This window comes from Balaenoptera acutorostrata, chromosome 19 (assembly GCF_949987535.1).
Source record: "Balaenoptera acutorostrata chromosome 19, mBalAcu1.1, whole genome shotgun sequence".
NCBI classification, from domain to species: domain Eukaryota; kingdom Metazoa; phylum Chordata; class Mammalia; order Artiodactyla; family Balaenopteridae; genus Balaenoptera; species Balaenoptera acutorostrata.
Window position 1 is genome coordinate 34,554,263 of NC_080082.1, and position 14,768 is coordinate 34,569,030.

The following is a 14,768-nucleotide window of genomic DNA, read 5'->3' on the forward strand; positions in this document are numbered from 1 at the left end:
TCACTAAGTATATATAAAGTATTTATTTTTATGCACATATTTACCTACAAAATTTACAGGAAATAAAACAATGCAGAATATATGGAATACCCTCTTAAAACTTCGTAGGAGCAGAGGGGTTTATTGCTGCAGTCCAAAGAATGAAATTTTACACACGTGAAAGCCAAGATGAACACATTTAAGATAAACGGCAGCCTTGTTAAAAAGTTTTTTTGTCCTGTTTTTGAATTTTCAGCCTTATGTTAAATGAAATTTAAAAGATTGCTCGTGAAATAATTTAAACCTTTCAAAATCTTCTAATAAACAGGTAAAAGGCACCTCCAGTTCTTTAAAATATTTACAGCAATCCCAATAGTTTAATTTTAAGGGCTGTTATAGTACATGTGGCTAATATGCATACACAGTATGTCCTTAACTCTCTCTAAACAGTGAGAATTGTAGACTCTAGTTTGTGGCACTGCTCCCAAGTTATCCCTGTGATGGTGTGGCTGATCAATCACACCTGCACAATACTAGTGTAACAGCATGTCTACCACAGCATAAAATCCCATTATCTAAAACAATGACTATCAAATTCCCCAGACAATACATAATTTATAACTAAACTTGTCTATTCAGAAGCCTTTGGAGTGTTCTTAAAATCATTAAAAAAATATAAAGTATATTTAGCATTAAATGAAAACAATGAACGGGAAAATATCACAATAGTGGCTGAAGTTCACTATCTAGTTTAACAAAAACTGTTTCTCAAAACACCTATAATTTCTTACAACATAATGGAGATGAATTTTCCTTAGTCTAAGCTCAATCCGATGTTTTTCCTGCATTATGATTAAAAGAGAGGAGTGTAAGAGTGAAAGGCGCAGCTATACGTAATAGCTGGTTTTAAAGAGCTGTGGAGATGGCAAGCAGATGTTCCTGAAACACTGGTGCAGGAGAACAAAGTCCACATAACGTTTCCTTTTTAACACTGGCGCTGACTTGCTATTTACAGTAGTTTACAAAAATACATTATAAAAACTGGATGAGGTTCTGTTTCTAAGTTTAACTTAGTAACATACATACATACTTCATCTGCAAAAATCTTTGCAGGATCTGAAGTACTAAAGTGACACTAATACTGAAACACAAATAATCAAAGGTACCAAAGCACTGATTACACGAGTCATCATCATGAAGATAATCTGGGTAAATATTGCACATTTCTTGTCAGTTGTTGCTATGACGTTCACATATCCAACTGTAAAAGCAATCCTTTATGGCTTTTTGCTGTATCACTTTTTGAAGAAAGGTTGTTTTAAGTCCCATAACAATGAGTGCAGATTGTCATTGAACATGAGGCCTAGGTTTCAAAATTAGTTTTCCTGTCTGTAAAAATGAAAAAAAAAAAAAGTTTAAAAATATACAGTTCTATTAAGAACACCACCACTTATCTAGAAACCTTAAAGGGCATTAGAACACCCCCCTATATTTAGTCAAGATTAAGCAATTAATAATTATATTTTCAAAGTGTTCTTTGTGTGGAACTTTCTTCTAAAATCTTTAGTACTTTAAAACACACACATAAAATCTTTATTTGATGAATTCCCTATCCACTGGCTACCAGAAAATCAGCCAACCAAGCCAGTGGATAAAATAAAATCCCAACTTATATAGACTAATTTATGCCCCTTACCAAATGAAGTCCATAAAACATAAATAAAACTACGTATTTGAACAAAAATTTGTCCCTTTTTCTAACATTAAAACTTTAATTTCCTCAAGTTAAAATGTAAACCAATGGTTGGAGCAATAGACACTCATACGCTGCTGGTATTCAGTGTATGTGGATACAACTCTTCTATAGGGCCGTCATATTTATCAAAAAAAAAAAAGCATATACCATATAATCCAAACAATTCCACTTCTAGGAATTTATCTGAAGGAAACTAGATGCAAGGGTAAAGATGTTCATCTAAGGTGCTATTAATTCAGTATTTACTGAGTGCCCGTTAATGTGCCAGACGCTGTGAGATGCCAGGGACCCAGTAATGAATTAGACAAAGTTGCCTGTCCTCACGGAGCTTAAGTTCTAGTGAAAAATGCACAACATATATAACATGCAAAGTGTGGACACAGGGGATTAAATGATGATGCGTCCATAAAGTGGGACAGTATGTAATTAAACAAAATGGAAGATCTTGAGATCATGCAGATAAAAAAACAGGCCTGGGACCTTTCACACAGTTAACCTTCAGTATATGGTGGCTCTTAAATCCTAATGTTGGGTCAAAGAAGCTGGTTTGAAAAATTCGTAACATCTTTTTATTTTTTTAATGGTTCTTTATAAACTTGACTATAACATCTTTCCTTTATAAAAGTAAATGAGAATACACAATAAAATATAAAACATGGTGATTATCTTTGGTTGGTAAAATTCTAGGTGGCTTTCAGAAACACACTTTATTATCCTCAGGTCAAGTGTTGTCAGGATTCTGGCTCCCTCTCAATTCTCACTTTCACTTTGTTTTTGGTTAACTCCTTGATATCTTGGTAGAACTTTGATACTAATTTTTCTACTGTTTTACTGAGGTATAATTCATGCACAATAAAATGCTCAAATCTTGTGTACAGTTTTCTGAGTTTTGACAAACGTATATACCCATGTCGCCACCACCCAGATCAAGCTACAGAACATCACCACCACTCAGAAAGTTCCTCCATGCTCCTCTCCAAGGTCAATGGTACCCCCCACTCCCTACATAACTGCTTACCACAGATTAATCTGTCTCTCTCTGATCTTTAAGCAAATGGAATCACACAGCGTGTTCTTTTTCATCTACTTCACTCAACGTGTTTCTGAAATTCATCAACATTACTATGTTTCAGCAGCTTGTACCTTTTTATACTGCTATTACAATATACAATGTATAGTATTCCACTGTATAAAAATATCATGGTTATAATCCACTTTAAATCTATTTTAAATTACATAAGACATTAATGTAATCTCATTATAAAAAGTTCAAACAAGATGAGCTTAAAGTCATCCTTTCCATTCACCTCAAATACTAGCCCTCTTACAGAAGAAACCAGTTTTAGCATGAATTCTTCCAGATTGTTTTCTATGGATTTAGATTCACATACATGAATAAAAATTTGGTGCTTCTATCATGCTGATTGAGGGTAAAATACATCACTTGGGATTTGTTTTTAAATAACCTGATGACAGGGAAGGTGGGCAGGGGTACACATGAAATAAGAATGGCCATGAGGTGATACCTCATGGCAGGTTTGATTTGCATTTCTCTAGTAATTAGTGATGTTGAGCATCTTTTCATGTGTCTCTTGGCCACCTGTGTGTCTTCCTTGGTGAAATGTCTATTTAGGTCTTCTGCCATTTTTTAACTGGATTGTTTTGGTTTTTTGATATTGAGCTGTTCGTATATTTTGGAGATTAATCCTTTGTCTGTTGTTTCATTTGCAAATATTTTCTCCCATTCTGAGGGTTGTCTTTTTGTCTTGTTTATGGTTTCCTTTGCTGTGCAAAAGCTTTTAAGTTTAATTAAGTCCCGTTTGTTTATTTTTGTTTTTATTTCCGTTACTCTAGGAGGTGGGTCAAAAAAGATCTTGCTGTGGTTTATGTCAGTGTTTTTCCTATGTTTTCCTCTAGGAGTTTTATAGTGTCTGGTCTTACATTTAAGTCCTTAATCCATTTGGAGTTTATTTTTGTGTATGCTGTTAGGGAGTGTTCTAATTTCATTCTTTTACATGTAGCTGTCCAGTTTTCCCAGCATCACTTATTGAAGAGGTTTTCTTTTCTCCACTGTATGTTCTTGCCTTCTTTGTCATAAACTAGGTGCCCATCTGTGCATGGGTTTATCTCTGGGCATTCTATCCAGAATGGCCATTACCAAAAAATCTAGAAACAATAAAAGCTGGAAAGGGTGTGGTGAAAAGGGAATCCTCCTGCACTGTTGGTAGGAATGTAAATTGATACAACCACTATGGAAAACAGTATCGAGGTTCCTTAAAAAACTAAAAATAGAACTACCATATGACCCAGCAATCCCACTACTGGGCATATACCCTGAGAAAACCATGATTCAAAAAGAGACATGTACCACAATGTTCACTGCAGCACTACTTACAATAGCCAGGGCATGGAAGCAACCTAAATGTCCATCGACAAATGAATGGATAAAGATGTGGCACATATATACAATGGAATATTACTCAGCCATAAAAAGAAACGAAACTGAGTTATTTGTAGTGAGATGGATGGACCCAGAGTCTGTCATACAGAGTGAAGTCAGTCAGAAACAGAAAAACAAATATCATAAGCTAACGCATATATATGGAATCTAAAAAAAAAAAACAAAACTGTACTGATGAACCTAGTTGCAGGGCAGGAATAAACACACATATGTGGAACCTAGAAAAATGGTACAGATGAACCAGTTTGCAGGGCAAAAACTGAGACACAGATGTAGCGAACAAACCTATGGACACCAAGGGGGGAAAGCAGCAGCAGGTGGGGGTGGTGGTGTGATGAATCGGGAGATTGGGACTGACATGTATACACTGATGTGTATAAAATGGATGACTAATAAGAACCAGCTGTATAAAAAAATAAAATTCAAAAATTCAAAAAAACAAACAAAAAAAAAACAAGGCTTTGAATGCACTTCAGGGAAGAGGAAAGCACCAAAATAGGAAATATTCAAATCTAACTATTTGAAATGGTAATTACTTCACCTTCTATTTATGAAAATAAAGCACCATTTAAAAAAAAAATAACTTAGGAAAAAAAAAAAGGCAGGGCAGGAATAAAGAGGTAGACATAGGGGGCTTCCCTGATGGCGCAGTGGTTAAGAATCCACCTGCCAACGCAGGGGACACAGGTTCGAGCCCTGGTCTGGGAAGATCCCACGTGCCACAGAGCAACTAAGCCCGCGCACCACAACTACTGAGCCTGCACTCTAGAGGCCACGAGCCACAACTACTGAGCCCATACACCACTACTGAAGCCTGCGTGCCTAGACCTGTGCTCTGCAACGAGAAGCCACCACAATGAAAAGCCCACGCACCACAAGGAAGAGTAGCCCCCACTCGCTGCACCTAGAGAAAGCCCGTGCGCAGCAACAAAAACCCAATGCAGCCAAAATAAATAAAACAAAAGTAAATTAAAAAAAAAAAAATAGACATAGAAAATGGACTTGAGGACAAGGGGTGGGAGGGCGAAGCTGGGGCGAAGTGAGAGTAGCGTCGACATATATACACGACCGAATGTAAAATAGTCGGCTGGTGGGAAGCAACAGCATAGCACAGGGAATCAGCTGGGGGCTTTGCGATGACCTAGAGGGGTGGGATAGGGAGGAGGGGAGAGAGGCCCAAGAGGGAGGGGATATGGGGGCATGTATATGCACATGGCTGATTCGCTTTGTTGTGTAACAGAAACTAACACAGTATTGTGAAGCAATTATACTCCAATAAAGATTAAAAAAAAAAAAATGGCCATGAGTTGATTTATTGTTGACACTGACCGATGATACACAGGAAGTTCATTTAGCTCTTCTCTTTGCTTTTTTATGTTCGGAAATTTACATAATTAAAACTTAAAAAAAAAAAAGGTACCAAACTGACCATATTGTTTGATAATTTACTTTTTGCTCCTAACAGTATGTCTTCGAGATACTTCCATGTCCATACTTATAGATTTACTTCTGATTACCTATGATGTGGCTTTACCACACCCTATTTTACCACTGTTGAGAAACAAAATTTCTGTTGAGAAACAAAAATTATTTCCATTTTTTTCACTACTGCTAAGGATATTACAATGAACAATCTTGTACTTGCCTCCTTGCGTACATGTGTGATGGTCCCCCCCAACCAGGGTAGTTGGGGAAAAGGAGAATAGTTAGGTCATGAGATATGCACATATTACATTTTATATGAATGATGAAAATTGCCCTTCAAAATGGCTGCATCAATGTATATTCCCAACAAGCAGTGTATGGCTGGATCATTTCACCACAATACTGGAGTTATTTAATCTTTACTAATCTGACAGGTAATACAAATGAACTCAGTTTTACTTTGCATTTCCCTGATTACAAAATGAGGCTCTCCAGTCTTTACATGTTTATTAGCCTTTGTATTTCCATTTCTGTGATACGACTTACCTTTTCCATTTTAAAAATGTACTATTTGTCTTTTTATTATTGATTTTTAATAGGTCTTCAAACATTCTGGATACTACTCTCTATCTATTAGGTACCTTACAAATGATTTCTTCTAATTACTGCTTAACTTCTTGTCTTCTGCTGTACAAAATCTTCAAATGTTGGTGCAATTAAATGTATCCAACTTCTTCCATTATGGCATTTCTGTTTCGTGACTTAAGATGTTTTCCTATCCCAAGGTTATAAACATATTCTTCTGTATTTTCTTCTAATGCTTTTATGGTGGGATGTATATGTCTTTTTAAATCTATTTAGGACTTTACCTGGAATTTAGTTTTTTTAATTGATGTGAGGTAGAGATCTAAATTCATCTTTTTCCAAATGAAGAGCCAACTGTCTCAATACTATAAATAGCCTATTTCTTCCCTTTTGACTTGAAAGACTACCCTTCTACTAATTTTTAAAAAATCTAAGTGTTTAATCTTTATTCTCTTCCATTGATCCAGTTGTCTTCCTGCCCTAATACTTTTTTTGGCTTTTTATTCTAATTTTCTATACTGGGTAGGTATTACTTAATAGTTTTTTAAGTTGAAGGTAAAAACGCTTTTATAAATAAATCAAAATTGTGAGATACTCTTATACTGATATGTGATCAACTTTTAAAAATACGGTACGTTCATATGTCCACAGTCTGTCAATTAATCTATGACTCTATTTAAAATCCTACATATGGAACAGTGTGAGATACTTAACAGTAGTTTACAAAACCAACTCCCACTGAGCCATTTTTGGCCAATAATGACCACTGTATTTCTTTGAATCTAAGATAGCTTCAATTAGAAGATGGATCATGACTTTATGTCATTAAGAAAGATTAAACTCTCAACTCTACCAATTTAATTGTAAGACACCATTGATTATTAGATGCATGTCAATCTTCAGAGATGTTACAACGTTAAAAAAAAAAAGTGTCTTAGAATCAATTGTACAACGAATATCCCCCCTATTAATTCCATGGAGACAATTTATTGTTAATAAAATGTTTGTTTTACTTAAGCCAAAACACTTCAGTCCTTTCACATGTGTCTACAGTTTTCTAATGAAAATACTTACATCATCACAAGACATGTTGTACTCTGCTAATACAGTTCGACATCGAGCAGCTATACTGAATAAATGTGGTCAAAGGAAAATTTATATTTGAAGAGTAAGCTTTTAAAAACACCTAGAGATTGAGAAGGTGGTTTAATTTAGTTCAGAGAATAAAACTCAATTCATGGTAAAGGATACATTGACGGTGCAACTACTCTCTTGTGTATTCCAGCAAAGAACAAGCCTATTAGAGTGATACAGCTAATGGTGAAAAATGGATGGTTCCATAATGATGTGAAGAAGGATACCTGTAAAAGAAGAGTTGGAAATACAAAAATGTTAAAAATCTTAGAACAATATTGATTCCTACCTCCCCACTTGTGCATGAATGTATATAACATTAAATTATCTAAAATATGAGAATTTGGAAAGTCCCCTGGTGGCCTAGTGGTTAGGATTCTGGGCTCTCACTCCTGTGGCCTGGGTTCAATCCCTAGTCAGGGAACTGAGATCCTGCAAGCCGCATGGCACGGCCCCCCACCAAAAACAAAACAAAACAAAACAAAACAGATAAAGTATGAGACTCTAGAGACTTCCAAAAATCCTAGTTCTCCATACTGCTATACTATGAAAATTAAAATAATGTATGTTTTATATCTTCAGTGTAGCAAGACAATGTAGCAATATTCCCTCCATTCATTCCAAATGCTTCAACCATTAAAAATTTACTCCTATAATAAAAAAACACCCTACCAAAAATATTTACTGAACCCTTCCTAGTGAGAAGTAATTTAAAAAGCAGAAGACTACAAGTTCCATGAGAAAAGGGACACTGTCGTGGGCATCATTATTCTCCCAACACCTGAAACAGCACTTGGCAAATATAGGTGCTCAACAAATATTGTTGAATGAATGAAGATGAGGCCTCTGATTCTCAATGAAAACACAAGTCAGACGTGATCTGGTTATCTTCCCTGTTAAAAAGCAGAGGTGAGCAAACTCTGCCGTTCATAACATGGTCTCAGTCTAATCATCTCCTGCCACACTTGCACACTTATGCTACCATTTTCCTTTTCTCCTCTTCACCTGGCTAGCTCCTACATATCTTGTAAGAGTCAGTTCCAGCATCTCCCTTTCTCTTTGAAAGAGGCAAAACATGAGTTTGGTTTTGAAGCTACTAGATTTAGATGGCCACAGAACAACCCAGCAGGGGAAAATGATTAGTAGCTATCCATAAAAAACTAGAGTTCAAGAGAAACAAAGGGCTAATTTAAGATCGGAGAATAATTAGTTGACAGTAGAAAACAGAAGCATACATAATTCTAAGAGTAGGTAGAGGGACAAGGGTACAGGATCCAGGATTGGAACAAGAGTAGGCACTGAAGCCAGACTACTGGGGAGTCGGAATGTGGACTGAGAACACAAGTATTTAGAGTCTAGAAAAAGAAATGGAATGGACTAGAAACTAAATGGGAGCAACAGAACCAAGCTGAGGGCATCTGCGCTCCACTCTCATAAGATATGTGTACCTGTTTCAAGACAGAGAACTAAACTTATGAAGAACACTGGCCTAGCATGGTACTGGTTAAATAAATTTGTCAAATGAAGAGATGACAGGTTGAAAACATCAGGAAGGAAGAAGCTCCCAGAAGGACGAGATCCTGAAGAAAGTTTAATATTCCAGAGTAATGTCTTCTTAAACCTTTGAGGACAGTTTAATTCCCACAGGAATTATGTGCCTATGTTTTATGTGCCCTGTACAAGATCAGCACATACAGAGTTTCAATTTTAATTAGACCAGTCAGTATCAGCCTTCCTTCCTCCATGGCAACAATCAACTGCATCCAGGTAACAGTTTCCTCCTTTAGTTCAGGCATTCGTGTACTTTCCAGTTTGCCATATTCCTTCTCTCCTTGTGTTCTTCCAGCTAGCCACTGGCTTTTGAGTTTGCAAGTCCTCTTACAGACAATTGCTATTCAAAACTCTTGTCAGGTTTGAGGTTATTAAATAGTGAAATATAAAGAGCCAACCCTTAAGCTAATAATTATATTCTCACCTAATTTAGAAAATTATATTAACTACAGAGTTTTGGGCCTATTTCAAATTACATTTAATTCTGTGTTTTATTAAGATCTCAACTAGCTGAAATCAGCTTATATTTTTCACAATTAGAAGTCAGATTCATTTCCCAAGATAGACCTTTTTTAATCTTCTTGCCAGCCTCCTTCACTCTTCCCCTAAAGATGAGTACCAAGCGCAGCCTTAAGATCAGATTTTTATAAATGAACATACAGGAGTGTTTCCTATCCATCATAGAAACCCCTCTATTAACATGCAATCCCACCACCAACCTCCCCTGCTTCCTATTCTTTTGTATCTACACCTCAGTGGGTACAGTCAGGGAGACTACATGGTAAATAACCCCCTGGCTGTCTGAACTGCCATTTAGACTGCTGACAAAAGCCTTATTATTAGGTTTTTCTTTTGCATAACCCAAAAGGTTGTAAATAAAGCTACTGGAAGTAGTATACCTAATTACAGTTTACAAGGGGAAGTAGGGTTAAATTTGTGAAAACTACAACACCATTATTACCTAAATATACCTGAACTGGGGGAAAAAAACTTCACTGAAAAATTGAAGACGATTACTTCTCTAATAAAAAAGCCCAAGTTTGAAATTAAGGCACAAGTTGGTAGAAAGAGATAGAAATTTGAGAAACATGCTACCAGCTTTCAGCAAAGGATGCTTCAAGAAATAACATTATGAAATCTGTTATTGCATTTGGTACAGGAATATTCTTAGACAGTGCCCAGTGGGTGATCTCTCAGTGTTTCTTATATTAAACTTCAGGCAGAATTTTTTTTATAAAAAGATAAATGCTGAGAAAGAAAAGCTTTGCTAGCTTAAAGAACTTACAAATGTGTTCTCACAGATAACGAAAACCATGGAACTAGCTGTGACTTTAGAGACTAATTTAAAACTCAACCCTGGCAATTCTGCTGGCCCACAGTGCCTATGATATCAGTGACCTGGTTTCCTTCCTGGTTTTGACCTCATACTCTGTTTTTACTGGTCTTGACTGTTTATTACATTTACATTTGCTATTTTATCATAATGTCTCCTGCAAGGTTGTCTCAAATGCTTTATGAGATGAGGAAAGGAATTAACAAAGATAACTCATAGAAGAAAATGTTGTTTTATAATTTTTAAAAGCTGGCACTGATGACACTAAATGAACAAAACAGAACAAAGACAATGTTTACACTGAAATATGTAAAAATGAGATATGTAAAAACTGTACACAAGTTCAGAAATGAATGAGAAGTAATATAAGTGAGGTAGTATTTCTTAGGCTTTTTTCTCTGCAAAGATACTTAACCCACAGCAGCCAGCCAAAGTTTTTCTCAAGCAAATTAAGATAAGGCGTATTTTTAATACAATGATTAATATCACTACTAGTACTAATAGGTAGCATTTGATTAATACTTTACAAAGAACAAAGCACTGCTATATCCACTGTCTCAATCTGTTAAAGATTTTAAATTAAAACTTCTACCTTTTGCGTCTCGGGATCTATTAACCAGTTCCAGGCACCAGTAGCTGTACAGACAGATACCACTATAAGAAGCACTGATGAAAGATAAACACGAAATTAGTAACGAAATAAGCTATTAATATGATACTACCACCAGTTCTTAATAAATGACAGCCAAAGGATGCAGCACTTCATTAAATGGAAAATGTACTCCACTCAGGACTTAGGAGACCTGACGTATGACCTTGAGGAATTCTCTGAAACAATGTGAACCTTAGTAACTGAGGAGAATACTGTCCCCCTTATTACTTTAGTCAGAATTTCTGAAGATTAATGAAATTAAAAGCAGTAAGAACCAAGATGGTAAAACTTTAATGTAAGATTTTCTTATGTAACTTTCAATGTGCTTTACACTGATGTTACAGATCTAATAAATTCAAAACAAAAAACAACCCCCCCAAACCACCCCAAAAACCTCATTTTTTAAATGTAAACAAACCAAACAAAGACTCTTTCATGAATGCACTGAGAATTTGGACTAAAGACTTTTGCCTTGCAGACAACTGCTTGTTGTTGAATTAAACAAAGGTCAATCTCAGGAAGTGTGGCGCACACCAATCAGTATCAGATTTTCTTTAAGGGACTTAAGGAAGGTTGGGGTAGAAATTATTGACAGTAGAAGTTCAAAAAAGTTTCTTTCTCCCCACTAAGCTAGAATTATTTTAGAAATTCTATATAGATCATAAGTAAAACTTAAGAATATATGGTAGGGCTTCCCTGGTGGCGCAGTGGTTGAGAGTCTGCCTGCCAATGCAGGGGACAAGGGTTCGAGCCCTGGTCTGGGAGGATCCCACATGCCGCGGAGCTACTACGCCCGTGAGCCACAACTACTGAGCCTGCGCGTCTGGAGCCTGTGCTCCGCAACAGGAGAGGCCGCGACGGTGAGAGGCTCGCGCACCGCGATGAAGAGTGGCCCCCGCTTGCCGCAACTAGAGAAAGCCCTCGCACAGAAACTAAGACCCAACACAGCCAAAAAAAAAAAAAAAATCCTATTAAAAAAAAAAAAAAGAATATATGGTATTACTAAAAAATAATAAAGGGGCACCAAGACCTAGTTAATATTCTGGAGACCAATCAGTTACTATCTTTCAGTTGGGATGCATACATTTTTAAAATGTAGACATCAAGCTTCAAAGTGCAACATAAATACAGTAAAACTTTATTTAGAATTCGTGGTGATATACTTTTAGAAGAGACAAACCATAGAAAAACAATCTCATTTTAGGTATTTAATAATACTCAAAATTTCAAACTTATGTTCTCAGCTCAGAACAGATTAAACTCAATTTCTTATAATTCTACATTTCCAATAAGAAACACGCTAAAGTATACGGATTTTTTTTTTTTTAAATGAAGCAAAAGCAAAATCAAACCCACCAGAAGGGACCTCATACACATACTTTGGTTCACTGAACAAGCTAATGGCATTTGTATGTAAGCACTTCGACCGTGAATCAGAGAAAAAGTGTGTTCATTACACTTTATAAGATAGAAAAGCATCATATACATTTTAAAAGATTCTCAAGTAACAGTGAAACAAGGTTTTGGGGGTAATTCCTAGGTAAACTGGAGAACCTGAGAAAAATCATTACTTGCGAATTCTAACCAATCAGAATTCCTGTAGCATATGACTAAAACTTTGCAAATAGATTTAATAAAAATTACACAAAAAATCTCGACATAGGAGAAGACCCTAACTTCAATAGGGCTCTTCAGTTTGGTCCCACAAAGTGAATTATACTTCAAAATAAAGTATGTCCTCAACATGTGCTGCTGTACTTCCTTCTTGGCAGAAATTAAATTTCAGCAAGGAACAGCCAAGAAATTAAGACTGTCCCAACATAAATTAGCAAAGTATTTTGCTTACTGAGGTCATCACTTGTATATTCATCTGCATTTCCTATATATTTCCATGGGGCAGTAACCACAATACTTTCAAATCATATTTTACAGCACTCGTTGAATATCATTTTCCTTAACAAACTTTATTTCAATAGTTCGTAGGCAAAATTGTAAAACTGCTAAACAGACTACTGAAATTTTTATTACGTGTGCTGGTTATAAGATTTGTAATATTTGTTTAAAAGTGTATGTATTTTAATGTAAAAATAAAAATTCAACCACACAAAATAAGACTATTCTCTTAGGGTTGTCAGTTTCTTAAAATTTCTTTATAATGCCATTATTTACAATATTAAATAAATGTAAAACTGTCCAAATGAAAGGGAATCTTATGGTTTAATAAAGATTTGCAAGCATTTGTAAAACAAAAGTTTTACAGAGAAGCAAATCATTGCTAGGCAGGAATAAAAGTATCAATTTTAAGTTTATTTTCTCTTAAAAAACATCCAGGCACTTACTTCTCCAACGTCCAGTGGCAGGTTGCAAACAATGAATATATTCAGTAAGTCTCCTCTCGAAAGCCTTGAGATCTAGGTAAAAAGATTTCAATTTTCTAATTAGCTACTCTTACTAGTTTGAATCTATTAAGATGAATTTTAGGTACTCTGCTTCAGGTCTTGCACACCAACTTACATGTATCACTGCACTGTTTACTTCTTTACTATGACAGCTTTAAGCACTTGACAAATACATTTGGTTTCTTTAATTCCAATTTCACATATAAGGAAACTGGCCGATTCACTTTTAGAAGCGCCATAAAATGGTATGTGGAAAATCAACAGCAGCCTCAGCCGGTGCCAAAAGCTAGAAATTTGGGGGTTGCAAATAAAGTATCAAAATCAGGTCGAGTTTTAATTCCGATGGAACCAAAAACTCCCTATTAGACAGAACAACGTTATTACCTAACACCGAAGTCTTCGAAGTCAATTTGAACGCAATTACCCGATTCCGATTTCCAGCGCTTGTATTTAATTAATGGCTACGCTTTCAGTCTGGACTTCTGATACGGCTAACAGGTGGATATGCAAAGACGCTCCCCTTTCCTCCCTCCCAAGAGGTTACAGTTGATTGTGGCACTTCTGGAGCGCCGACGCCTGGTTCCACAACACAGGGGCGTCCAAGGTACTCCTTCTGAATGAGCAAGGTGGGGTATCACTTTCAGTTGCGTTTTTTGAACTTTAGAAAAGGAGACCAAGAGGCACTCCCTTACCCCGGCAGTTACCAGAAACCACGGCAGAAATCAGGGATACAATTCGTGCAGTTATCAGAAAAAAATAAAGTGAGTTAGCATACTACAAGGCACGAAGTAAAAATGTTTGCTAATGAATGAGAACTATAAGCAGCCCGGACGAGAAGCTACCTGGTCTAATCTTGGGGAATGGAGGAACTGACGCAACGCCCCCCCACGCGCGCCGGCTGAGGCCACGCGCGCCGGAAGCAGCAACCGGCCGGATACAGCCGCCCCTTGGTCCCTGGGCCAGCCCCCGCGCCCCCAGCTCCGGGCCCCGTCAGTCCATCCTTCACGGCCTCCTCTCTCCGAACCAGGTTTCCACGATTCAGGCCCCTCCGGAGCCCCGCCAGCTTCCGGGAGAAGCCCGGAACCGGCCCAGGCGGCCCACCCTACCTTCCGCCTGCTCCAGCGAGTTCATGTCGGGCGGCAGCTCCGTTCACCGGCGCTGCCCCGTCCGCATCGCAGCTCCGCGGCCCCCTCCTGGCTCGCAGCTCCAACTCCCACCTCTAACCGCTCCCTTGCGCCTCTCCTCTTAGCACCGCCCCTTGCCTAGACCCACTACGTTCATTGGACACTTCTGCCGGACCCCATAACTAAGACGGTTTTCTATTGGCTAGCTCCTGCACGGGCTCAGAACCTGGAGTTGGACGGTCAGCCAGAGGGGCCAAGAGCTGACAGCGGCCGAGTGGGCGTAACACTGGCGCCGCCTCCTGCCCTGGGGAGGAACTGCAGCCTGTCCGCGCAAGTCGGTTCATTCGCATATTCCTCGTTTCCTGCTTG

The 14,768-nt window shown here is 37.4% G+C and overlaps 1 protein-coding gene across 2 annotated transcripts; it reads right to left on the bottom strand.

Annotated features, from left to right (window-relative positions):
* CNEP1R1 (CTD nuclear envelope phosphatase 1 regulatory subunit 1) lies at positions 1 to 14,521 on the bottom strand. Of its 2 annotated transcripts, XR_449790.2 has the most exons (7): positions 14,382 to 14,521; positions 13,216 to 13,287; positions 10,817 to 10,890; positions 7,458 to 7,567; positions 7,281 to 7,335; positions 2,754 to 2,838; positions 1 to 1,368 (listed from the first exon to the last, which is right to left on the bottom strand). XR_449790.2 is itself a non-coding variant. In XM_007167622.2 (6 exons), exons 1-6 carry the CDS (start codon positions 14,404 to 14,406, stop codon positions 1,327 to 1,329), a joined length of 378 nt encoding a protein of 125 aa, XP_007167684.1. In that variant the 5' UTR covers positions 14,407 to 14,521; the 3' UTR covers positions 1 to 1,326. The 2 variants fall into 2 exon arrangements, 1 of the variants encoding a protein (XP_007167684.1); XM_007167622.2 differs by lacking the exon at positions 2,754 to 2,838.
* Positions 14,522 to 14,768: the final 247 nt, after the last annotated feature.